This window comes from Heptranchias perlo, chromosome 17 (assembly GCF_035084215.1).
Source record: "Heptranchias perlo isolate sHepPer1 chromosome 17, sHepPer1.hap1, whole genome shotgun sequence".
NCBI classification, from domain to species: Eukaryota; Metazoa; Chordata; class Chondrichthyes; order Hexanchiformes; family Hexanchidae; genus Heptranchias; species Heptranchias perlo.
In genome coordinates, this window is record NC_090341.1 from 4,047,607 (window position 1) to 4,075,056 (window position 27,450).

Consider the following 27,450-nt stretch of genomic DNA (forward strand, 5'->3'; position numbering starts at 1 on the left):
CACTCCGATAGTCTTAGAATAACCGGACGGGGTGACCACTCCGTGTGTCGGTATTAAATCAGGCAGGGTTTCTCTCTCTCAATATAACCCCCTTTTATTTCTTTGGTTTTAAATGCAAGTCGTTGGAGGCAGATTGTGTCCTGTAACAGGTATGGAAATCACAATTTTAAATATATATTTAAACTAAATGAGATCTTGGCCGCTTGTGGTTCAATTAACAGAACACATAATATATGTGGTATATTTATATATAAAATACAGATGCATTTATATATAATATCCGTACATTTAGGTATACTATATTGGGTGCGTTTACATATAATATACGAAGTCTATTTATACATTTAATATATGGTACATTTCTCTATAAGATATGTGGTGCATTTGTGTATAATATACGGTGGATGCATATATAATATCTGATGCGTTTATACGTAACATGTGTGGCGCATTTTATATATTGCATAGATTTGATAGTAATGTTTATATAGAAGCCATACAATAATGCGCATATACTGTATAGATTAATATACTGTACGTTTAGTATATGATTTACAATAGTGTATATACAATGCACATATCTATAAATCTAACTCTATATATACAGCATTTGTAAAGTTTATAGAGATGTGTAAAGTTTATATAGTGACAATATGACATCTGCATCGATAAGTACTGTGTGCCAGACTGTGTACCTAGGGGTGTGTGTACAGAGCTGTGTATAGGTGTGTAGGGCTGTGTATGTGGCTGTGTGTACAGAGCTGTGTGTACAAGACTGTGTACACATGTATACAGGTCTGTGTACAGGGCTGTGTACACATGTATACAGGTCTGTGTACAGTTCATGTTTGCGTTTAATTACAATTTTTTTTATCCGACGAGAAGTAAAGTGGAGGTTTGAGTAATAAATTGAACGGCCGCTGTGCGATTCCGCGGGACAGTCTCTGATGGGGCGGATCTGCCGCTTTTGTTCCGCCGCGTTTACAAATTCATCCGAAATATGAAAAATCAAGTCGCGCAGAGAGTGACAGAGAAGGAACAAAGGGTGCAAGCGGGGACACAATGAGCGGGGCTTGTACAGATTGTGATAATGTAAATGACGGCAGCGGCGAGTTGTGTTTAATTCGCTCTGTTACTGTGTCCGTCTTAAAAATAACATCTTCGAATTAGGTGCAGAGAGAGAGGGAAAGAGAAAAAAAACACATACACGAGTCTCGAATTATTGCCAGGGTTTATGCTGGTCCCTTGGCAACACCCTCAGCCTGTATGTGTTCAGACGGTTCGCAGTCCTATTCACTGCTTGCAGGGCTGTTGTTCAGAGAAAGAGAGATAGAGTGTAAGAGAGAGAGACAGTGCGAGAGAGAGTGGATGACAGAGAGAGTGAGTGAGTGAGAGAGTGGGTGAGAGAGAGAGAGTGAGAGAGAGTGGGTGAGAGAGTGGGCGAGAGAGAGGGTGGGTGACAGAGAGAGTGAGAGAGTGGGTGAGAGAGAGTGAGTGAGAGAGAGAGTGGGTGAGAGAGTGGGCGAGAGAGAGGGTGGGTGACAGAGAGAGTGAGAGAGTGGGTGAGAGAGAGTGAGTGAGAGAGAGTGGGTGAGAGAGTGGGTGACAGAGAGAGTGAGAGAGTGAGTGAGAGAGAGTGAGAGAGAGAGAGTGGGTGAGAGAGTGGGCGAGAGAGAGGGTGGGTGACAGAGAGAGTGAGAGAGTGGGTGAGAGAGAGTGAGTGAGAGAGAGTGGGTGAGAGAGTGGGCGAGAGAGAGGGTGGGTGAGAGAGAGTGAGAGAGATTGGGTGAGAGAGAGAGTGAGAGAGAGGGTGGGTGAGAGAATGGGCGAGAGAGAGTGAGTGTGAGTGAGAGAGTGAAAGTGAGAGAGTGAGAGAGAGTGAGTGAGAGGGTGAAAGTGAGAATCTGAGTGAGTGAGAATGAGAGTGAGAGAAAACGTGAGAATGAGTGAGTGATTGAGAGTGAGAGAAAGCGTGATTGAGAGAGTAAGAGAGAGTGAGAGTGTGAGTGATTGAGAGTGAGAGAGAAAGCGAGTGAGAGTGAATGAGCGAGAGTATGGGAGAGTGAGACAGTGAGACTGTGAGAGTGAGATAATGAGAGAGTGAGTGAAATTGTGAGAGTGATAGAGAGAGAGAATGATAGAGAGTGAGAGTGAGACAGTGAGAGTGAGAGAGTGAAATTGTGAGAGTGATAGAGAGAGAGTGAGTGCGAGTGAGAGAGCGAGAGAGAGTGAGTGAGAGTGATAGAGAGAGTGAGTGAGAGTGAGTAAGAGTGATAGAGAGAGAGTGATAGATTGAGAGTGAGTGAGAGTGATAGATTGAGAGTGAGAGAGTGAGACAGTGAGAGTGAATGAGAGTGATAGAGAGTGAGAGAGTGAGAGTGAGTGAGAGTGATAGAGAGTGAGACAGTGAGAGTGAGTGAGAGAGAGAGTGAGTGACAGTGAGAGAGTGAGTGATAGTGAGAGAGTGTGTGTTCAGAAGGTAGGTCTGCCGGATAGTGTACTCGGGTCCGGACAGCTGAGATTCCATATGGGACTGTCCAGAGAGCGAAGCTCCCGTGTGATCGGTCGCTGTTCACTGTTAATAGGAGCTGGAGGGGCAAAAAATCTTAATTTGAACCCAGGCTGATAATTAGTGACAGCGAGTGGCTGGGTTTGAAAATTAGAGCAATTTCAGAACCCCGCGGAGGGCAGTTAATCTGATTTAAAATGACAAAAGCCCTAGAAAATAAACAGTATATTATAGATATATATATATATATATATACACACAATTACCTGTACATATAGCAGAGCTCTAGAATATGAACAGTATATCAGAGATATATATTCACACATACACAATGACCTACATATGGTAAAACTTCTGGAAAATACTGTATATTTTATATATACAATTACACATATATACAATTACACATATATACACAGCAAAACCCCATGAAAATAAACAATATAAATATGCATACGTATACATATACATACGTACACAATTACCTATATATGGCAAAATTCCTAGGAAATAAACAGAAATCGATTACATATACATGTGTGTGTTTGTACCCTGTTTATTTTCTAGTTGTGCTAGATAGACTAATTATAGATGGATAATTGTTTCAACGCACTCATTGTGCTAATGAGACACTATCCGGTAAATTTAAAATACACTTGTGCAAAAGATAGTGGAGGAAATAAAATGATTTTAATCTGCCAGAGTCATTCAACTTTCTACATTATTAGATATTAAATATTGCTGTTTGCAATGTCTGTGCTTTAATGTAAGGGTTTAATGCTAAAATAGGCGGATTACTGCGGGTACGGAGCGATGTCTGCACTGCTATATTTTCTATGCTTTTGCGTTGGTGTTGGACTGTTTAATGCCACACAGTTATCTTTATTATTATATATATACTAAAAATTCAATTGCCCAGTCCACCCTATTGGATAAATTCGGGTGTAACCGCAAACTCGGTCGATTTGCACCTTTGGGTTAGAATTTAAAGTCTAAATTCACAATCGCAGAACGCTTTACCCAAATCGTAGTTTACATTTTTAAAAAGCTGGTTCCTGTCTCTCTCTCTCTGTACCAATATCCCAGTCTGGTGCGAGGGGGGTTGTGACAGTGACCGGCTGGGTAAAGAGTCGCTTTTTAAAAAAAAAAATTAAAAACGAAGTATATATAAATGTTATTTTATTCTCTCGCTGGCTGGGGTTGGAGAGGTTTTTGCACCTGCTTCGCCCGGGATACACGCCGCTCAGTCCCGTGCCTGAGATTTACACAGCTTTGCATTTTAAACAAACATATTTCTTTCGCTCAAGCGGTTGAAAATGAGCAATCTTTTGTTGCAATCTGACTCCGGGTTTTTTTTCTGCTCTAAAAATGTAAGCTTGTTGTCGAGGTGCCAAGCCTAAAACAAAGGACACACCACGCAAAATAAAAGAAACCCAGATTCAGTTTATTTAAAATAAGGACATGTTATTCGTTGCTACACGCAGGGCACTCTCTGCCCGGTGTCAGAATGAATAATCTTTGTAACGGCAGCCAGACCTGATCCTCTAGATGAAAACAAGACGAAAGATTTAAACAGCTTTATATAACACAAGAGAGAGAGAGAGAGAAAATCGGCGATCTGAACTGTCCCGGCCACAAAAAAAACATCTGGAGCGGAATAAGTGGGCGAATCGTTAGCAAATGTAAAACTGTAAACATAATTCGTATTCGGCAATAATTCTGCTTTGTAATATTTATATTCCTTCCCCCCCCCACTCTCTCGGAGATGTAACTCTAACATTTAACTGAGGGTATTTGATAGTGAAAGGAAACTTGAACAGGGATACACATAACTGCCTTATAAAGCTCTCACTTTCCCCACCTCTCCCTGTTAAGGTTACTGCATCACTCATCCATCTCACACAGGTAATAAGAAAAATACTGCATCTCATCTAAAAGTAAGCTCAAGTCAGGTTAAGGTGAAATATCTTGCAGAGTTTATGGAATTGGAATATCTGTGCTGTTAATGTTGGGGGAGGGAGGGGGAAGCATTTAATTAAAGTCAGCAATAAAATGTGTACGTAACTCCGCACTTTCACAAGTTCGATGCTCCCCACCCCATGTCTCCCCCCCGAAGGTTCAGAGATAGGCGCACCTCGTTCTTTCTGCATCTTATTCCTTCCCCATTCCCTTTAACCGGTTTGTCTTATTGTACAGGAGGCACTGAACGAAAAATAAAGAAAAATCCCACCTCGCAGTTGTTTAAATTCTCAAAAAATCACCTCAGTACAGAGGTATTTAATTCTGAAAACAGGGGAACGGGAGCGATTTGCCATGAGGAGCAGATCAGCGGGGATGGGGGAAGGGGCCTATTTAATGTAGCTGAGAAGAGAGAGTGTAAAACTATATTTATAATATATTACAGCGAAACATCTGTTAAGGTGTGGATACTTTAATGGTCAATAGTTCAAGCAGGTTAAGCAGATGATATGTGTGAGGCAAGACACGCACAAGGGCCATAGTTTTAAAAATATAAAGTGTAAATATTTTATAAACCACAAAACGTCACTACGGAAAATTATTTTGGATCATTTTGTTTAAAACGTTTGAATAAAATCATTTTCCTCTCTCTCTCTCTCTCGAGTGTTTTCCCGTGACTGCTGTAAGGCTGCAGCCAAGCATCAGTCAGTCTGGACCCGACAGTTCTGAACGTGACACTTTCCTCTCTACTCACCCCCCCATCCAAATTAGACATTTTGCAAAGGTTTTATTTAATTAATGGGCATGACAAGGTCATAAAGGACTTATCAACCAGCGCACCGTAACTCACATTCTAATCTAGTGAAAGGGGCCGAATAATAGCTGCCCCATCCTCAGCGGCTCCTTTACAAATGGATCGTCACTTGAAGAAAGGGGATAAGTGAGCAGTGAAGACGGGCGTAGTTTAGTTGCCAGACTCAAATATCCCGGGGTCTCTCCACAACATTTTAATATATTAATAAAAATAATATTTTTTCATAAAAATTCGTTAATGTTTGTATGTATTTCGCGTGTCTTCTTATACATATTTAAATATACATGTACTTATAGAACGACTTCACTCCAAAGTTTTATGATACACCAATAATGTAGAACGTGGGCATATTAAAGACTCTGTGTATGTGATTGTGTATGTGTGACTCTGTGTATGTGTGACTCGGTGTGTTTGTGTGAGTCTGTGTGTATGTGATTGTGTATATGTGACTGTGTGTATGCGATTATGTGTGTCACTGTGTATGTATGACTCTGTGTATATGTGATTGTGTATGTGTGACTCTGTGTATGTGATTGTGTATGTGTGACTGTGTGTATGTATGGTTCTGTGTGTGTGTTCTGTGTGTATGTGTGTGACTGTGTGTATGTGATTGTGTGTGTGTTCTGTGTGTATGTGATTGTGTGCGTGTTCTGTGTGTGTATGTGTGTGACTGTGTGTATGTGATTGTGTATGTGTGACTCTGTGTGTATGTATGGTTCTGTGTGTGTGTTCTGTGTGTATGTGTGTGACTGTGTGTATGATTCTGTGTATGTATGTGTGTGATTGTATGTGTGACTGTGCATATTATATATACATACACACATCGAAGGCATTCTGAAAGCTTATACTTGTGGAGTTTTGAAACACGTTTAAATGGCCTTCTCAGTAAATGTCTTCCACGAAGAACTGATGTACCAGTTTTGTAACGTGCCCAACACTTGTATTCTGTTTGAACGAATTATGTATTGTACGGACTGCATGACTACTGAACTGTATACAATGCATCATGATGTACTGCACTGCGTGCACCGCATGACTGTTGTACGGAACGGTATACATTGCCTGAGTTTTGCACTGTGTGCATTTCATACGTCTTGTGCTGTACGTATTGAGTGGGGCATTGTATATCTTAGATTTGTGTTGTGCTGTATTGAACGCATTAAAGGAGCGTTGCACTGTAAGCAAGACATGAGTTACACTGTATGTATTGAATAGGTTTGTACTGTATTGTATGCATTCATGAATAATGTACCGTATTGTGTGTATTACGGCTATATTGTACTGTATGCACTCCACTGTATTGTACGCATACAGGAGTGATATACTGTATTGTATGCATACAGGAATGATATACTGTATTGTGTGCATACAGGAATGATATACTATATTTAATGCATACAGGAGTGATATACTGTGTTGTACGCATTGCATGAATGTTGTAGTGTATTGTATACATTGTGTAAATGATACGCTTTATTGAATGTATTACAGAAGTGATGTACTGCACACATTGCATGAATGTTTTACCTGAAGGCTGTGTGTGTTTTGGGTTGCAGCCTAACCCGGAAGAGCTGGTTCTGAGCAGAGTCGTACGTGTCTCAATTTTGGTTACCTGAATCATCAGCTCATTGGCCAGACTGGGTCGGGAGCCGCAGCAGCGCTGGGGCCAGTACCATTAAACACCCATTCCCCCCCAGGAGGAACACTGTGTATCACTGCTCGCCCATCACAGCAGCAGTCGCCTCGGACAAGCGCCGCCTGCATCAGCCTGCGTCCCATCGCTTCCCAAAAAAGGTCAGTCACTTATTTTAGAAATGTTTGTAAACAAGAATCTTGTTTACTTCACAGTTCGAAACGCTGTTGAACGAGGGTGAAGGGTTGAGGCGAGATTTTAACTTGATTTTCGAGTGCTACGAACCATCAGTCTGGGGTTCGGAAAGATGATGCGTTTTTTGTCCATAGGTTGAAATGAGGGTGATTTTTACAGCGCAGGATTATCTATCGTGCAAATTGCATCTTCACTCGTAATTTGAAAGCCCAAAGCTTCACAGCTCCTTTTCCCATTAAATAGGTTTTCTTTTCAATGAACATTCCCTGTTGAGTAACGTAGCCTTTCTAACAGCATCCGTACCTCGTCAGCTTGCTGACCTGCAAGCTGCGTGTTTTATACATATATAATCTATAAAAACATAAAATACAAGGCGATAAATGGATTACAATAATTGTTCGTCCTTGTTCCGTGCAAAGTCACTCATTTAACCTGATTAAAACTTATAGTACATTCGACAATTTAAATCACTTGGATTACTATTAATAAAAATCGTCCTTTTTAATTAATAAAATAGGTTTCCAAAAGTTATTAACACGGGGGTTGAGGTGGGTTCAGGGAATGGAAATTTGAATCTAAATCATTAGCCCCGAGTTCATTTTCAAGTCTTAAAAGAAAGTTTAACCTGAAGATATTGCTAATTCAAAGAGATTCGTCAGCCTGTAAATGTAAACTTGGGATCAATCCTCCAGCTGTTTATCAGACTCTCTCTCTCTGCCTCTTACAACACAATATCTTCTATTACTATTTCCGTTTTTCCCCTGTTCTGCGGACAAGAAACAGCGAATCTAAACCCGGGTTTAACCGCTGCAGATACCCATGGATTAAGATTGCGTGTACGTTATCTACAACGTCTTCCATATTCTTGCATAAAATTGACATGAATTTCGCGGGGTGAGATGGAGTGGGCACTGTGGATATTTAGACCCCCGTACACGAAGTGTTTGGGTTGCAGATTAAATCGCGTTTAGTGGCAGTTTTCTCCCGGGGGGAATGGGGGGTTTTTCGGGTGGAAAGAGAGCCGGTTACGGTTTAACCAGGCGGGAGATCGGCGCTTGTGAATGGGATTCAGTTAACCCGATCCCTAGCGGACCTGGTACTTTGATCCTGTAGCACCGATTTGGGATTAGTTTAAGGGAAGGGGGGAGGAGAGAGAAAAAAAAGCTCATGGTTTTTCCACAAATCCTGAAGGTCAGAGCGAGGTCATTAGGTATAAAAGTGTGCCCCCCCTCCTTTGGATCTCTCTTAGTTCTGAAGCTGATCAGAACTGCTTGTTTTAAATATATCCCAGCCCGTCTCAATTTGCATCAATAAATCAGCCTCCCCCCACCTTAAAAAACATTTAAATGCACATTTGTAGTAATCAGCATGAAATTAACTTGGAATTAATTAATTCAGAAACCCACCCTGCGCGAGTCAGTCCCGCGATCAGTTGAACAGATAGAAGAATCGGATCGTTGATAAAAATGGGTTAGAAATTAATTTAAGGGCACTTTGTAACATTCACGACAGGGGTGCGCGTTGTGGAGAGGGGAGGGGGTCGCACATAAATAAATAACTAGATAACTAAATAACTAGATAACTAGATAGAGCTGCATTCGCTGGTGATGGTAGGTCGGTTTTGAGTTCTGACTTTAGGAGGTTTTGCCGCTTGTTCGTTTACACGAGGTTACCTTGAACTAAAAGGCAAGGGATCAGGATGAGGAGACAGTCGTGTTCTCTGATACATTCAGTGTTCTGAACAGATGTGGAACCAAGGGAGCTGGCTGCCCAATTCTACAGCCTCCTTTGAGCAATCAGGAGATTCGCAAATTTGCTCCGAAAAATAATAAATATTGTATTTTTTCCCAGTTGCATTTTTAAAAAACTGAACAATAGTTAACAGGAGGAAGTGTGTGTAGTCAGATGAATTGTCAGTTTAAGTAGAATGAGTTACGACTCTCTCTAGTTACCCGGTGGACTCTGTTACCCACACACGCTCGGTGCAGAATTTGATTTTCTGGCGGTGAAGAAAAATAACATTTGGAACGTTGTGGCCCCTTTTAAATTTTAAATCTGTCGGCCTGGCTTAGAAGATTCTCGATATTGTTTCCGGCGAACACTTCTAGTTAAAGGATACGGGGAGATAGAATCATTGAGCGCAGGAGGCCATTCGCCCCATCGCGCCTGTGCGGGCTCTTTGAAAGAGCTATCCAATTTTCCTTTCGAATAGCCCTGCAAACTTTCTCCCCTTCAAGTATTTATCCAATTCCCATTAGAAAGTTACTATTGAATCTGCTTCCACCGCCCTTTCAGGCAGCGCATTCCAGATCATAACAACTCGCTGCGTAAAAAAATTCTCCTCATCTCGGCCTCTGGCTCTTTTGCCAATGATCTTAAATCTGTGTCCTCTGGTTACTGACCCTCCTGCCTCTGGAAACAGTTTCTCCTTATTTACTCTATCAAAACCCCCTCGTGATTTTGAAAACCTCTTTTGCCCCGCCGAGATGGGGTAAAGTGGGCTCAGCGGTGGGATATCTATCTGGAATTATCTTCTCTCACCCTTGTAAGTGTTACAGAAACGTGGTTAAAAAAATGTTAAAAAGCCAGAATGTGATTGTGAGTTTAAAACCGTTTATTGTCTGTCCGACGTTTAAATGATACCGAGGGACAGTTGGCTGTTTATTATTTTTTTAAATTCTGATTTTCCTTGGAAAAAAAATGATCGTGTACCGATCAGACCCTGAGGTGATTTGGAAATCGGGTAATATCTGGTCTAAACAAAAACATTTGAAGTTTCACACAGCTAGGAGCCAACAAAATGCCTCAGATCGCCCACACGTTGAAACAAGATTCGGACATTGTTTAGAAATGTATTGGATTCGCGGCTCTAACAAGGTGTAACAGAACCAGATGTGAGGGGAAGATTGAACCTGCAAAACAAAAAGGGGCAGCCTCTCTCCCCACCGATACCTCTCTGAACACACACGCCTGTCAGCCTGACCCGTCCCTCTTTGAACAATTAATACATCTGCAAGAATTAACTTGTGACCAATTGGTCAGTTTAAATTGAGACGGTGCAATAACAATAACAAAAAATTAAATAATCGACTTTTACCATTCCTTTACGTATCGATTTTAGAACTCGGTGTTCGAAACCCCGGCTCTCCGACACCCACCCTCACCCCCTTCCCACGTACCTATTTTAGTTTTTTTAGAAAAAAAAACATTTAGCAGTAAAGAATAATTCAGCAGGGGTTTTATTTTCGGGAGGAGGGATACGGGACGTTTCCGTCGTGTCGTTTCTGAAGCCTTAATCGCTGATTCAGGATATGATCACCGCACGATTCATGGAACGATCTCCTCGCTACAGCTCCAGAGAAAACAGTGCCTGCAAACACACACACACACACACACACAAGAATAGGTTCGAGGTCTCTTTGCACAAACTCCCTCACTTATTAAACTTTGACTCCCGTTGCAGGTTAGATACAAAATCGAGAAGGGATCGATTCGATTAGAGTGCTCGCAATTCCCACCGCCTAATTTTATTTGCCCCCTCTCTCTCTCTCTCTCTGCGTCTAACTTCAAAATACTTTTTTTTAGTGGGAGGGGGGGAGAGAACTTCATTTCCTGGTTAAATTTTTGCAAGATAGGTGACGTCAGACCCTCGGCGTCAGAATGGCTGGGTATGTGACTGAGCGGAGCAAGTATCAAACGCTGCCCTCCCATTACCCAATTATATACCGCTTTACCCCCCAAAACCCAAACCCAGTCCCTTCCAAACTTAATACAAAGCTCCCAAAACTAACAGGACGAGAGAGAGACAAGCACTAACCCCTAGGGCATTCGGTAGTCCGGGACCAGCTCCGTCTCTCAAAAGTGACTCATTGGCAGGTCAACTCAATCCAATCTGTAAACCAGAATTACAATGAAACTGCAAGTGGTTTTTTAAAAAAAGCCCTATCAGAAAATCTACAATTTATTAAAAATGTACATTTACAATACCAGACGCTCTTCCCTTTAGGAGCCTTGTTTGGGAATAAGGATATTTATATATTTTTTAAACCCTATTGTCCCCGCCGTGTGGGTTCTTATAACTGAGTTTGTTATTTAAAACTTATCTAGATTTTCCTTTTAAAAGAATGATTTCATTACCTGGGCGCTAAAATATGCAGTTGATTTTATAGTAGGTTTGATTTTTTTTCAGGGTGGGGAGTGGGAGATTTAGTAAATTAAGAAGTTGTATATATATATGTCTCTTTTAAAAAGAGCCAATGGGGCTCTTAGCTGGCGGTCCGTCAGCTCTCCCTCTCTTATTGGCTGATTGCAGTTATTAGTGAATGCGTCGCCCAGTTCATGTCTACTGAGCAGAGTGGGCTGCCTGGCGCCAGTGTAGACATGGGATGGTTTTAGTAACACAAAAACCACTGATGCTTTACATTTTAGCAACCCTTTAATGCATTTTTTTCTCGTTCTCTCGCTTGTGCCGTGCATGTCCTATACTGACTGCACTCCAAATGGAAGTTATCTGTTTAAAACTAGTCAGACAATATAATAGATGATTTTTTTTAGGGGGGGAGTTTGTGCTCAACTTTTTAATACAGCTTGTGAGTACATTTTTTAATATTGTGCGTTTGATTGTTTATTTAGTACGAATTTGACTTTAAACGGCGAAGATTACAGGCTGCTCTCTGTGGACTGTGTTTTAATTTTATTGTTTTTTAATATATATATATATAAATTCAGTTTGTAAATAAATGACCTTTACTCCTGTGTTGCAGGTGTGAGTGAGACTGTCAGTGTTAACTCGTGCAGCACCGAGAGGCGATCTGCGAACCGAATCCATTCGTCAGACGTATTTTTGTTTGCTTTCAATCCGAAAAACTGACCCCCCCACAAAACAAAAAAAAAAGTGATAATTCGAAGGAATCATGGAAGTTGCTACAGACCAGCCGCGTTGGATGGCTCACCACGCCGTGTTGAACGGTCAGCACCCAGAGGCCCATCACCCGGGTCTGTCTCACAACTACATGGAACCCACTCAGCTTCTGCCTCCGGATGAAGTCGACGTGTTTTTCAATCACTTGGACGGTCAAGGCAACCCAGTGTCTCCTTACTACAGCAACTCCCCGCACGCCCGTGCCACCGTCTCGTACCGCCAAGCCCACGGTGAGTTATTCTGTCCGCAATATCCACCGCCCCCCCTCCTCCTCCCGCCCAAAGGATGTGCACATTTCTGTGTTTTTTTTAAAAGGAAAGTTTGTAATTTCTATTAAAAAAAAACAAGGCGCTCTACTTCCTCGTTATGTTTCACTCTGCGCTGAACTCGTCATTGATAAAAAAAGGGGAAGGAGAGAGAGAGAGAGAGAGACTTTAAAAAAAAAACCTCCCGTTTCGCGAAGTTCGAAGGAGAGAGGGCAAAAAAAAGCCGACTACTTCCCGGATATGAAATCAAAACTTTCAGAAATCGTAGCTTTTTAGATTACTAATAATTCAGGATATCACTTTGTGTGAGGTTAGAGTGGGGAGGAGCCCCCTTATATCACTTGCTTTGGGTTTTCACTCTCTCCTGGGTCTATCTGGATATTGGATTGTTTTATCTCTGCCCTGTTGGAAGTGTTGAAAAGGGAAGGAAAGATATTTTGGGGTTTTTTTTTTTGTTGCTTTGGTTGATTCTGAGTTATTAAAAAGGATGTCTCACAAATTGTTTGCAGCCCGCCTGACTGGGAGCCAAGTGTGCCGGCCCCATCTACTCCACAGCCCCACCATCTCCTGGCTAGACAGCGGCAAGGCGCTCTCGGCGGCTCATCACCATCACCACAACGCCACGGCTTGGACCGTCAATCCTTTCACCAAGGGACCCTTGCACCCGGGCGGAGCGAGCGGCCTGACCGTCTACCCCGGCAGCAGCTCCACCTCCAGCCCTCACCACCTCTTCAGTTTCCCACCCACCCCGCCGAAGGACGTCTCCCCCGACCTGGGTGTCCACAGCTCCGTGTCTCCCTCCAGCACGGCGGCGGCGGCAGCAGCGGCGGCGGCAGCAGCAGGTCGGCAAGATGATAAGGAATCCATTAAGTATCATGTATCTTTGACTGAGGGTATGAAACTGGAATGTTCTAGCCCACTCAGGACCACTATGTCATCGATTGGAACAAGTGCGCCATCCACTCACCACCCTATACCCACCTACCCTTCATACGTGCACGGTGCCCACGAGTACAGCGGCAGCCTCTTCCACCCCAGCGGTCTCCTGGCCGGCGCCTCCTCTAATTTCACACCCAAATCCAGGAGCAAAACACGGTCATGTGCCGGTAAGCATCTAAATTTTTAAATCAAAAAAAAAATTAATTAAAAAAATATATTATATCTTAAAATAAACTCGTTTAAATTTTTTTTTTTACCCACCATCACGGTTTAATCTTCCAATGTTATATTTATATTTACAAAAAATCTTTTGAATTTCCCTGTCCCAGTATTAATAGATCGTTTTATCTTTTATTATTGATAAAATATTACACCCGATTAATTTGTTTTCTTAAAATCGACTTATTTAGAAAAGTACGTTTATAAGCTTGTACCGTGAGAAAATCAAAAATACTATAGTTCTACTTTTTAAAAAAAAACAAAGACCCAGATATATATTTTAATTAAAAATGTATCAAATATCTTTTTAAAAAATGTCTTTCTATAAGGCAGTTCTGTAGAAGGGAATCGACAGGGAAACGGAATATATTAATTCTTAGATAAATGTAGTTTATGCGGCTTGTTTTAAATATTGGGACACTTTAATTGTGTTCCTTAGTAAATAATCCTCAAGAGATAATCAGACCATTAATTAAATCTTAAGAAATACAAATCGTTGTTGTCCTATTATGATAGGCCTCAACCTTTAAAATGTTCGCCTGCGAGTTAGAACACACACATATTCGATCAGAAGTTTTAAAAGGGGGATTTAAGAGTAACCGTGGAGAATTCGGTTCCGCCCATCCATCCATCGTTAGATGGCCCGTGTTTCTATTCGGTTCACCACTCACTGCCTCCCAACATCAAAATCCCACCGATCCGTTCATACTGAACGTGTTGGCCCAGCTAGTGTGTGTATGAGTGTGTGTCTCTCTCTTTACACACCCACACACACTCACACTCGCCACCTCAACGTGAATGTGCGTGACTAAACCATGCTATCGGGGGCAAAAAAAAAAGTCACAAGGTTAATGGCAGGAGTTGACACTTGGTGCACCCTACATAGCCTGTACAACACTCAGTTCTAAAGCTCATCATCAACACCACAGAGAGATAGGACCACACAATGTCCATCTGCCCTCCTCTTTGGCCGAAGATGCTCTCTGATGTGCACGCGAGCCATCACTTTAGCAACTCGTGTATAAAAACACATTAAACTGATATTTGTTAACTATCTGTATGAAGTGACCTTAATTCTATAAATACCTTGAAATACAGAACTGTGATGGGTGGGAGATGGGGAGGGGAAGGGTAGAGGGATCGTTACATTTTTATGTGTTTGGCAATAATAAAAGAGACTTGTCCGCTGGTTAAAACTTTTTGATGACTTAATTAACCAACTTTTTAAAAAATCTTGAAAAGTGTGTTTTTATTGCAGTAAATATTTTGTCAGGACTGTTTTACACTGTATGGGGTTTATTATTTATGGAGTAGATTTCTGACGTTGTTATATTTCATTTGAATTGTCTTGTTTCATTCAACTAATATCAATAAGCGGCCTTTCCCCTTACACAGAAATCAGACTGACCTGCAGAACAAATTTAATGTTGACAGGAACTGATGTGCTTTATGTGTTAGCCCTTCTGGGTTATGCAAAATATATAATTATCTTTTTTTTTCCAAAACACTAATCCGTCTCATTATTCTAAGTCAAGATATAGTAAAAACAAAGTCTGAAACGTACGAGCGTCAGCGGGAGAATGTCTGACTGTATAAAGCATCTGCAAAGTGTCCCATTCCCTGGAAACTTGAACTCAAAAATTCAACACACACAAGTTTTAAAAAAAACCTGCCTGTTTTGACTTTGGAGGACGAGTGTTGCTAGAAACGGTCTTTTTTGTGGGGGGAGGGGGGAAGTTAATTTATTCTGAAATTTAAATAATTTAATTTTGGGGGACAGTGATGTGGGGATCCAAAAAGCGGATCCACAGCATAAGGGTCAGTTCTGGTTACAGTTTGTGTTGAGTGTTAACTAATGCTTGTTCAGGGGGAATATTGTGGGATGGCCCTGGTCTGTTCAAAGCTGGTCTGATTATCCGATGTGTTGCCGAAATACCTTTATTTTTTTTTGCACAGGCTAAATATTTCAGATAGTTTAGTGCCAGAGGCCTCTCTGGGCTGTCACGTTTATTGTCATCACATCGACTAAATCTGCTATGTAAATAACGCTTAATATTCCTGTGAATAACGCCTCGCGTTCTGCGCCTTAAATACTGTATCAGATTCCCTTTGGGTAAACAGACCTTGCGAAATGTTTGTGTTTTTTTTAAAACCCTAAAGTTCCCAGAATTTTATTTTGTCCAGAAGTAGCAATAAGAGGGGGTACACCGTGTGCTTTAGAAAGCTGTTTTGGAATTCACGTGAGTCACACAAAAAATCTAGTCATTAAACTGTTGGAAAACATATACCAGTTACAGATTCCGAAGGAAAACTGAAAGGATTCAATTGTTTATTTGGCGAGATGAATATTTTAAAATACTTTCGCCATTCGACTTAACAAAATCGATTCACAATTGGCCTGGTTTAGTCACCTCTCCCAGAACGTGTTATGCCCCCATAATAAATAAATATTTATCAATGTCCTCATAAATAAATAAATATTTATCAATCGATTTTCATTCTAATAAACCTCGTACACCGGCCTATATTGTAAATCTATTAAAAACGAAAACGTGTGTCTCCTGGCCCTCATCCTACTCACTCCTGTCTCTGCGAATCGGTTAGAAATTCATTTTTTTAAAATAAAAAAAGTTATTTATATTTTATTGCAGCGTGCCAGTTTGATCCCGGTAGGTCCCGATCCAAATCGAATGGTTGGGTTGGAATTTATGAGGGGAAAAAAAATCAGGAGATAGGTTGGAAAAGCAATTGGACAGTTTTATCGCGGGGAGGGGGAAATGTTATCTGATCCGGGAGCAGCTAAGATTGGGACGCGAAAGCACTGGTCCCAATACTTGTACATGGGCTAATTACACAGAAAACTGGGATAACTGCCTTAGGTTGGTCAATATAATCTGAAACAAACCCCAAAATAAGTTAGCAGAATAACTTGCACTAATCAACTCGCTGGGCATTATTCGCTGGCAGTTTTAGTTTATCTGATATATACACACATATAAATCTATATGTACAATTTTCTTGGCTCTTGAATGATTTTATTCTCTCATTTCTATTTAATTTCAGAAGGCCGAGAGTGCGTGAATTGTGGAGCCACCTCCACACCCCTGTGGAGGAGGGACGGGACTGGACATTACCTGTGTAATGCTTGTGGCCTTTACCATAAGATGAATGGGCAGAACAGACCCCTCATTAAACCTAAAAGGAGATTGGTAGGTTTCCCCAGTGTGTGATGCGTGATGATAATCGTGACCTTGATTCTAACCACTGTTAGCAATTTCTATTGGACCTTAGACAAGGTGCAGGGATAGGGCCTGAGATTGAGGGAATGTGGGAGGACATTGTGTCTATGTATGTGTGTCTATGTATTTGTGTATGTATGTGTGTGTCTATATATGTGTGCGTGTATATGTGTGTGTGTGGGTTTGTGTGTGTGTGTCTATGTATTTGTGTATGTATGTGTATATGTGTGTGTGTGTGTGGGTTTGTGTGTGTTTGTGTATGTATGTGTGTATATGTGTGCATGTATATATGTGTGTATGGGTTTGTGTAGGTATGTGTGTGTGTCTGTGTATTTGTGTATGTTTGTGTATATGTGTGTATATATGTGTGTGTATGGGTTTGTGTGCATGTATGGGTGTAGCTATAATTAAAAATCTGCATCAGAGACCAGGATAATTACCAAAGCATATTGCTAATGATTTTAACATCTTTAAACAGCCAGATTTCCCAGAGTGAAAACAGTACTGCAACCAACGAAGCATAAAACATGTGCAAAAAATAGAGAATAATATATTATAAATATCATTTACATTGACAGATGTAAGGAAATCTTGCAAAAATGACACCTGTCTGCACTGCGTTTTTACCTACACACCTCAACCAATCCACTTCAAAACAAAAATATTTAAAAATAATTCGCCATTTGCCCATTATGCCTGGTGCAGTTTATGAAACAGTGGTTTCTATATATTTAAAAAAAATAGAATTTGGTGCTAATTAATTTTCACATTGAAAGTAAGGGTGTAAATTTTAGGTCCCAGAGGAATAATAGAAATGAGAGAAAAGTGGGTTGGAGGAATGTAGTTTTTTTGGTCTGTGCTCCGAAGGGACTATTAATGAACGGTGGATATTAAACCGAAGAGGGTGAAAAAAAGACTGTTTTAATTTAATAATATTTTTGTTACGTATTTATTTTCTTTCTAATACCAGACCCATAATGAGATAGTGTCTGGATTTATCCATACAGTGTCCCCAATGAGTGTGTATATATTTATTTAAAAAAAAACAGTTTTCTTTGTGGTAATCGCCAATATTTTGCACTTTCGTTTGGGTGGTTTTAAATAGCCTTTATAACTACTGACAGCAGGTTCCGAGCCGGATGTCTGTTTGCTAAAGATAAGGAACTGGGCTGTTGTGTTCCGTGACCAGTGAGAGAGAGAGAGAGACCTTCAAGTTTCTATAGAGCAGGCCTGTTGAAAATCCTGTCATATTGATCAGTAAGGGGGGGGGGGGGGGAAGAGAAAAAAATAAATGCAACTCTTAAAAGCATTTTATGTGCACAGTTAGGTAGATTGCCTGCAATCGTCAATCGGTTTCACAAATGTTTTTCTTCTTTTCCTTGATGTGGAGGGAGTTGAAATATATATAAAAAAGATTGTATTTCTTTTTAAATAATTCTTTTTATTGTAACGATCCAATCCTCCCCGGTATTTGGCTGGTCTATTTTAGAGTCTTGAACAGCAAAGGGAACTCATCTAAAAATGAAATAATTGCCCCCTCATGCAGGGTCTGATTCAATTCTACACTGTCGATGGATGTGTCATTTTAATATATTTAGATGGGAATTTGATAATGTGAGAGCAGTGAGAGGATGGAATTCTGTGTGAATGTGGGAAATAGTTCTTGGCTGAATTTTAATTCCATCAAAGTACAGTCCACGCCGGGAATTTTTGAATAAATAAAATCACAATTCAGATTTCGGTTAACAAGTTTCGCTCAAACACCTTGAATATTTATTTAGTCACCATCGTTAAATGTTAAAAAAAAACCAAATGATTTCAGGGACCCAACGGAATAGACAGCTCAGAGAGAGAGAGGGAGAGAAACGAAGGCCAATTTTATTAGTGAGCTGTAAGATTAGACTTATTAAAATCTGCAGAGGGGATTTGATCTGTAGCGGAATCGTTAACGCCACGTGTTAACGAATCCGCTACAGAACAGTCGCCTCTTCAGGAACTGCCCCCGATTTGAGGAAAATCGGCAAAATTGAGCGGTAACTCGGCTGTCTATGAGTGGCTTTGCACTCACTCAAGGTGTTTAGTTCACGGTGATAGTACTTACTGTAAGTAGAACTCAATGTGAGCCAAGCGCCTTGAGCCTGGATAAAGTGCTCTGTGCATTAAACGCGGGTTCTGTTCTTCTTTTGGACCAATTGTATAACCGCAAGGCGAAGTTTGAGTGAAATACCCACATCTTATTTCTATCCAGTCGGCAGCCAGGAGAGCCGGGACATCTTGTGCTAATTGTCAGACCACAACCACTACTTTATGGCGACGGAATGCGAACGGAGACCCGGTGTGTAATGCCTGTGGCCTTTACTTCAAACTGCACAATGTAAGTAACAGTTCCCTTCAGAGTATAAGAAAGCACCGTGGAATTCTTAGGCAAGAGAGGAATAATCTGCACTGAAGGGGCAATTATAGGGTCCTGGCTCTTTGAAATTGTCATTTTTTTGGGGTGGGGGGAGAGAGGGCAGTTTAGCCTCGATAAATATTATATCATTCTTTGAGTTGCATTTCTGCTCTCTGTATATAATTGTCTTGTCTTTTTCCTTAAGTTTTTAAAATGCATCTTAAATTAAAAAGGAGACTGATTTCAAGAGTGTTTGTTTAGCGCTGTGGGCCCTCCCAATAAATCAAATGTTTGTAAACTTAAAAACTAATTCCAACTAATTCCCCTTTTATTTAACCCGATGGATTAGTTGTTTAATTGTAGCCTCACTCACCCCTTCACCCAGACATGGAGATAACGGGGGGAGGGGGACGCACCCTTATATTAAACTCATCCAATCAAATTGATGGAACTGACCCGAAATTAACAAACTGACCTGGAATTGAAAGGAGAAAAAAGAATAACCTTTCTTTTAAAATATAATAAATTACGGAGATGAGCTGTTCCAAACTTTTTTTTTAATTCTCTCTCTCTAGAATTTTCAACTTTTTGGTTAAACTTAATAATATTTGGATATCACAGTCTGGAAGCCGAGCAAAGTAACTGCTACAAATGTCAAGTTGAAAAGTTTTTTTTTCTTGCTTGCTCTCAGTTAGTGCTCAAGATAACCCCGTTCTAGATGAAAGAAACAAGACCTGTTATCTGACAGCTGGGGTAGGATAAGCATGTAAATGTGTTTCTAAAGCGTTCCATGTTTAACATAGGTTGCCAAAACAATTACTTTCCCCAGTTTGTAAACGTGGGCGATAAGACAATTATTTCTCCGCCCTCTTGTTTTTTTCTCCCCCACTTGTCCAAAGTCATTTATTCTCATTCAACTTTTAGGGGGGAAAAAAATTAACCCTCCCTCCCGTCCTTATTTAAAATTTATGTTTGCCCTATTTTTTTTTCTTTTGTTTGTTTTCTGTGCCCTCCTGTCTCCCCCTGTGCTGAGCATCATTTCTCAGGCAATCTGCTCCCCAGCCAGCCCTGTACTGATGCCATTGTTGAGCTTGCTGCTCGGATATGTATGGTACCGCTATTAATATTCTAAGGAAGGGAGAACGACACCGAGCTCATGAAGACATTAAGATAGCTGCTTTTCACTTGCAGCCGGCCTGGTTTTCATGAGTTTCAGATGTGATCCTGGGAGTGCCTGGTGTTAGAGGCTGGTCACACACATTTGCCTCATTTCGGGTGCCCATCAACTGAAACTTAGGGCAGTCGGACATCTTGGGGGTAACATTCTGGCTGTGTTGATTCTATATGTTAACATAGCAGCTGACCAAACATGCTCTGACCCCTAGCAAGCGTTTGTGGGAGGGAGAGGGGGTGTGAGGAAGCAAACTGGGGGGAGGTGGGGGAGGGGGGAAAGGTGCGACCGATTATTGTTCGGGGAATTGACACATCCGAGTATAGCTTGGTGCCAGATTTACACCAGAACCGTTGGTGAATTCAGTCCCGTTGGTATAACAGCAACAGAAGACGGGCTTGTGTGCTTTTCATGTTCTCTTTCTGTGGGATAGTATCATTATTTTCTGTCCGCCTCCCTCTATAATATGGCAGAGGATAAAATGGAGGGCAAAATCGTGGGCATCAACCTGAATCCTATCAGCTCTATGGTTAATGTATCTACAGTTAACATTATCCCAGCAGATGTAAATGGGAGTCATTTTCAGGCATTCTATGGCTAAAACCTTAAACCAAATATTTGGTCACCTGTCCTAATGTCTCCTTCTTTGGCTCGGTGTCAATTTTTGTTTGATACCACTCCTGTGAAGCGCCTCGGGATGTTTACTATGTTAAAGGTGCTATATAAATGCAAATTGTTGTTAAAATACTGCGTTTTATTTCACATCAATGGATGTAGAAATATTGTGAACACATTGGGCCACTCATTCTGATACATGCCTGTTGTTAGGGAGCACTGTGCAGCCACAGTTTAACCCTGACAATCCCCTCAATGAGCTAATTGCACCGCAGTTTCTGTCTTGATGCAACACGGTGCATCGATGCACAAGGCACAGTGTAGCTGTGTCGCTGATCTGAGAGCGTGATTCTTATTTTAGCCATCTTTGTGTGACCACCTTGAGGAGTCAATCTCCCACCCACTGCAATGCAACTGTTGCAGGACTCGCTTTTCCAAAGGAAAGATTCACTGGGCTAAGGGGAAAGAGTGGGACTAATTGGACAGTTCTTGCAAAGAGCTAGCACAGGCACGATGGGCTGATTGGCCGCTTCCCTGTTGTATGATTCTATGGTAAGGATGCAGGGAACTTCTTAATATCAGCTGAGGGGCAGCTGGTGGTTCACAGACATTGAAAATTTCACCAGCGACCTCATGTCGGACCACAGTGTGGTGCCCAGCCGCCCCTGTCCGTAGGAAGAGGGCACAACATGGCACCCTCCTGTCTGATATCACAATTGTGATATTATGGCCTTTGGGGAAGGAAAAGAGGGCGTGCGATCACTCTCGAGTCACTGCTTTGAGGCAAGTGCTAAGGAGGGACATTTGTGAGGCAGATTGCATATCCATTCGGAAGTTAGGGGCTGTGTTTACCACTAGGAGCAGCACTCATCCAAGTGGGCTGCAGTTTTAAACCGGAACGAGCGGTTTGTCTAGAAGTGACCAGATATTAATGGATTCCTCAGTCCACCGTCTTATCGTAGGTGTCACCGGTTTACTTTAAATGAGTTATTGCTGCTGCCAAAATAACAACAACTTGCATTTAACTCACGTCTTTAACGTAGTGAAGTGTCCCAAGGTGCTTCACAGAAGTGTTAATAAGGTTCAGAGGGAGGTGCTGCTAATGTATTTGGAGTCCGTCCACAGTCATAACCAGGCTGTTGGTACAGTGACCTTTGGGAGCGGGGGTCAGGGCACCTCAATTGGCCTCAGTGCCCCCTGGGCGAGGGATGTGAAAACAATCAGCCAGGGTTCCCGTTGTTGATTGATGTCCAGTCACCATTTGGACACAGGGTGAGGACGGGATTGGGTTCCTTAAATGCATTTAAGGGGAAGCTAGATGAGTAGATGAGGGAGAGAGGAATGGAAGGATATGCTGATAGGGTGAGATGAAGTAAGTAGATTGGGAGGAGGCTCTTGGGGAGTATAAACACTGGCTGAATGGCCCGTTTCTGTGCTGTAAAATTCAATGTAATTCTACGTCATTCTTTTCGATGGCGGTGTAGCTTGTTGATACTCAGTGTCCAGACCCGCAGTTGAAGAATGGCCGCATGGGCCGTGGTACCAGAGGGCAGCTGGTGTCAGTGTAACCGTGCCCCAGTATGGGTCAGTGCTTTGGGGAGAGAATCGGGAGGGGTGGAAGAACAAAATAAAAAAAGCAGCACTGGGCCAGACCCATTCAGCCCCTCCGCCATTCAATTAGATCATGGCTGATCTGTATCTTAACTCCGTCTACCTGCCTTGGTTCTGTAACCCTTAATCCCCTTACCCAACAAAAATTGATCAATCTCAGTGTTGAAATTTTCAATTGACCCCCAGCCTCAACAGCTTTTTGGGGGAGAGAGTTCCAGATTTCCACTCCCCTTTGTGTGAAGAAGTGCTTCCTGACATCACCCCTGAACGGCCTGGCTCTAATTTTAAGGTTCTGCCCCCTTGTTCTGGACTCCCCCCACCAGAGGAAATAGTTTCTCTCTATCTACTCTATCAAATCCTTTAATCATCTTAAACTCCTCAATTAGATCACCCCTTAATCTTCTATACTCGAGGGAAATCAAGCCGAGTCTATGCGACCAGTCCTCATAATTTAACCCTTTTAGAACCAGTATCCTTCGATTCTGGTGTTTGGTGAAGTTCATTGACTTAAAGTTGTTTTATTTTTTTGGTGTTGCCCCGTTTAGGTCAACAGGCCGCTGACTATGAAGAAAGAAGGGATACAGACCAGGAACCGGAAGATGTCCAGCAAGTCGAAGAAAAGCAAGAGGATGTCAGACGGTTTCGAGGAGCTGTCCAAGTGCATGCAGGATAAGGCGTCGTCCTTCAGCTTGGCGGGTCACATGCAGCACGTGGGGCACCTGCCCCCGTTCAGCCACGCGGGTCACATGCTGCCCACGCCGACCCCCATCCACCCATCGTCCAGCCTCTCGTTCGGGCACCCTCACCCCTCCAGCATGGTGACCGCCATGGGCTAGAAGGCACGGGAGACTCCCTCGGAGGAAGAAGAGAAAGAAAGAGAGAGAGAGAGAGAGAGAGGAGAGAGAAAACAGTACACGAGGTTCTTGCCTTTTTCTTTTTAAAAAAAAAGAGGAAAAAGAATCACGGACAATGTGTTGTTTGGAAACATTATGTTGGGGGGGAGGGCTGGGGAGGGGGATATGAGTCACCCCAATGCTTGCCCTGCAAGACTTTTGGGTGGGAGGGCTTCAGTCGAATTAAAAAGCATTTGACCCCATCAAGGATGCATCGGAGGTGGTTGCGCAGGGTTAGCATTGCCTTGTTCAGACTGATTTGAAGGCACAAAGAGGGAGGATTGCGTGAGAAACATACAAAGGATAATCACCCTTGCTATCAATGTGAATATTGTAAATCAGAGAATTGGGGATAAATTGATTGCTAAAACGTAATAGCTTCTGCTGGATTCCTTTCCTTTTTTTTCCAGTACGGATTTCATTTTAAAAAAACATTAAAAAAAAACACTCATAAAAAAAAAATACGCAAAGCCACTTAACTTTGAAGTATATTTCTTTCCATTTGTCTTGTTTTAATTATTTCATATTGTGCAGACATTTTATTATTTGAGAGGAAAGTTTTGTGCTGATTCTGTGTTAGTGGCGTATGGGGGATGGGGAGAGGGGAAAGGTCATTGGTTCTTAGAAATGGGGTAAATGGGGTAAATGTACCGGCTGGTGTGTGTGATGGGGGGAGGGGTGGCCCACAGAGGTCCCCGGGTTCGGTCGCTGGTCTGTGTTGAGTTAACTGGCATCAGTTGGGGCGGCGGTAGAAATGCTATAATTAGCTCTAGCGCACTCCCCTTCCCCCTTTCATTGCACCAGGGAAGCGGGGAGGGGGGACTAGCCAGGGTTCCCACTTCTGATTGTTTATCCGGGGACTCCGGGTGAGGATAGGATTGAGGCCCAATTGTGATGCCCTCCATAGTCAAATAGCCAGCTGCCATTCATTCATGGACTTGGGTGAAGAATGTCAGTTGGAAAAGGTACTGGGGAGGGATGGGGGGGGAGGTCGCCTGGCACCGATTGGGCAGTATCCCAGCAAGAATCAGGAGAGGAGCGGGGAAGATTGGAAGGACGGGGGCGGGGGGAGGGGCAGAAAGTCTGACCCTGCGCCGATTAACGAATCAGTCTCTATCTTCTGATTCGGTTTCTCAGTACCGGAAATACATCAACTCCATGAGAGAAAAATTTCAGTGTAGATAATTGATTGTTGTACATTATTATTAATACTTCACAGGCTAGTAAATAAATACTCACCTAAGTTCTTCACAAAGTTTGCCATCTTCATCTTATTTAAATTTAAGGGAAAAGAATGCTGCTTCCACTTTACACTTGTTTCAAAAAAAAAGGGACACTGCGCCTTTAACACCATTCCTTAAACAAAAAAAGAAAACTGCCCAATATCAGCAAACACGTTGGAGTAGGTGAACCAGTTATAACACTAGTTAACGTGTTCTGGGACATGGTTACCCTATTAACCGTAACACCAAACAGGTCATAGCTTGTGCCTAAGAATGTGTCACCAAATTAAACAACTTGCATTTATGCAGCGCCTTTAACCTAGTAAAACGTCCCAAGGCGCTTCACAGGAGCGATTATCAAACAAAATTTGACACCGAGCCACATAAGGAGATATTAGGACAGGTGACCAAAAGCTTGGTCACAGAGGTAGGTTTTATGAAGCATCTTAAAAGGAGGACAGCAAGTATTCAAGATGAAGGAGTTTGGAACTATTACCTGGATTTTATAGCGGGCCAAGTTAAGAGAGTTTTTAAAGGTTGCTTTGAGAGACAGTGTGCTTTACGATGATCATATGGGTTTGATTTATGTACCATTGACTTTCAAAATCAATGTGACATTTAAATTAAACCAGATCCTTGCTACATTGTAACCTGGGAACTTAAAATAGAAATGATGGAGTAGAAACAGTCTCACCATTATTTTAGGTGTCAAAATTTAGGTCTCACTCAAAATTTATTTGTGCAGCAGTTCCCTTCCTCCTCCTCTGCCTCCTCCCACTCCAGCCCCTTCCCCATAGATTATTCTCCAAATGAGTGTGAGGAATTCTCCATTCTAGAGTATTAAACAGGATACAAGAGGAAGGAGAAAGATTACTATCCCGTTGGGCGTGCTGTCCTTGCTCTGAGCACTGTGCTTGTGCTGTGTGAATTTATGTGTGCTGGGGAAGGGGGAAGAATATTTGTGCCCGTGCTTTTAAGATCTGACTGTGATTATAGAGTGTCTTTTGGGGAGGAAAGTGGGGACTGGAAGGACAAGAGGCGAACGACTAGACGGAGGAAGGGGGGGACAATCAGACCAGCTCACACAGTAAAAGCTCACAGATGCTGTGATCGAGGAGCTAAGTGCGAGACACGCTTTTAAACGAATGCTCTGGGTAGTCCCTTCAAAATAGCAATTGGATATAAAAAATGTAAGTACAACTTGTACAGTCCAATATTACAGTGCTTGCCAACATAACAACAGTGACTGCACTTAAGCAGTAACTCATTGGCTGTGAAGTGAGTTGACATATATTGCCTTGAGGACGGGATATGGTGCGATGTAAATGCGAGTTTGATTTTTAATTCCACTCCTCTACTGAACATATATTGGACATGACGTATATAATTGGCATTTACCGATAAAACTTTTTAGCAGTCTGGGGTTTTTTTGGGTGGGCGGGGGGGAGCAGCATTCTCTTAAACTGGAGGAAAAGCAAGACAGCAACTTTTTATCTCTTCAAGTGGTGTAGTTGGGTCATTTTTTAAAAAAACTTCAAAAAAAATAATTCCGGTTGAAAAAAATATTTCATGATTATTTCTCAAGGACCGAACAGCCATATTAAAAATCTGCTTTAAACGTTTATATGATGGTCCACTAGTGGCCCTGGGCATATATAGCTGCACTTTGTATAGGTATATATAATATTGGAGGGGGGGGAATGGGGGAATTAATGTCACGTGTGAGATACAATTTGTTTTTTTTAAACTTCATTTTTTTCCTTCTTTTTTGTCGAATGAATTGAAACCCAGAGTGTGTGTTTTTTTAATATGGTACAGTGAATATTAATTTGAAACGAAGCTGAATTTTCATCCGGGAATGTCAGGGCGGGAGGGGTGGGGGGAGGCAGTGGGGGAGAGTTACTGACAAAAATATTTTTTAAGAAAAAAAGCAAAAAAAAAGATCCGAATAAGAGGACAAAGTGCAATATTATTGTCACTCACTGCAGTGTAGTCAGTCAGCAGTGAAGATTTTTAAATTATTTTGTATCTATCACCATAAACAGATTTCGTTTTCTCGCAGTATTTACATTCTTTTCCTTGTTTTATTTTTTGTTGGTAGATTAAGTTATTGTTTAAATATGTACAACATGTTTATATAATTGTCTGTATAAATGTGTATGTTATCATCATTATTCCTCATGAACATTGCTAAAAGTAATAAAAAAAAAATTAAAAAAAGAACTTTATCTGCGACAGAACAGTTGTTTTCGTATCTGGCTGGGAATTTTTTTTTACCTCTTTCTGGTGATTATCAATGTGAGGAGTGTGTCAGAGACTGAAGCATTTCTTCATTGAGTGTCAGATACAGCACAGAGTAAAGCTCCCTCTACACTGTCCCATCAAACACGCCCAGGGCAGGTACAGCACGGGTTAGATACAGATTAAAGCTCCCTCTACACTGTCCCATCAAACACTCCCAGGGCAGGTACAGCACGGGTTAGATACAGAGTAAAGCTCCCTCTACACTGTCCCATCAAACACTCCCAGGGCAGGTACAGCACGGGTTAGATACAGAGTAAAGCTCCCTCTACACTGTCCCATCAAACACGCCCAGGGCAGGTACAGCATGGGTTAGATACAGAGTAAAGCTCCCTCTACACTGTCCCATCAAACACGCCCAGGGCAGGTACAGCACGGGTTAGATACAGAGTAAAGCTCCCTCTACACTGTCCCATCAAACACTCCCAGGGCAGGTACATCACGGGGTTAGATACAGAGTAAAGCTCCCTCTACACTGTCCCCTCAAACACTCCCAGGGCAGGTACAGCACGGGTTAGATACAGAGTAAAGCTCCCTCTACACTGTCCCA

At 41.9% G+C, this 27,450-nt stretch overlaps 1 protein-coding gene across 3 annotated transcripts; it reads left to right on the plus strand.

The window, feature by feature from the left end:
• LOC137333995 (GATA-binding factor 2-like) lies at nt 1-24,372 on the plus strand. 3 transcript variants are annotated; one of them, XM_067998385.1, is made up of 7 exons: nt 1-149; nt 6,839-7,076; nt 11,874-12,261; nt 12,807-13,139; nt 16,519-16,664; nt 18,943-19,068; nt 23,029-24,372. In XM_067998385.1, exons 3-7 carry the CDS (start codon nt 12,024-12,026, stop codon nt 23,317-23,319), a joined length of 1,134 nt encoding a protein of 377 aa, XP_067854486.1. In that variant the 5' UTR covers nt 1-149; nt 6,839-7,076; nt 11,874-12,023; the 3' UTR covers nt 23,320-24,372. The 3 variants fall into 3 exon arrangements, with proteins under 3 accessions (XP_067854486.1, XP_067854484.1, XP_067854485.1); XM_067998383.1 differs by having other exon boundaries at nt 2-149; nt 12,807-13,403; nt 23,029-24,371; XM_067998384.1 differs by lacking the exons at nt 1-149; nt 6,839-7,076 and adding an exon at nt 11,465-11,699 and having other exon boundaries at nt 12,807-13,403; nt 23,029-24,371.
• The last annotated feature ends 3,078 nt before the right edge of the window (nt 24,373-27,450 follow it).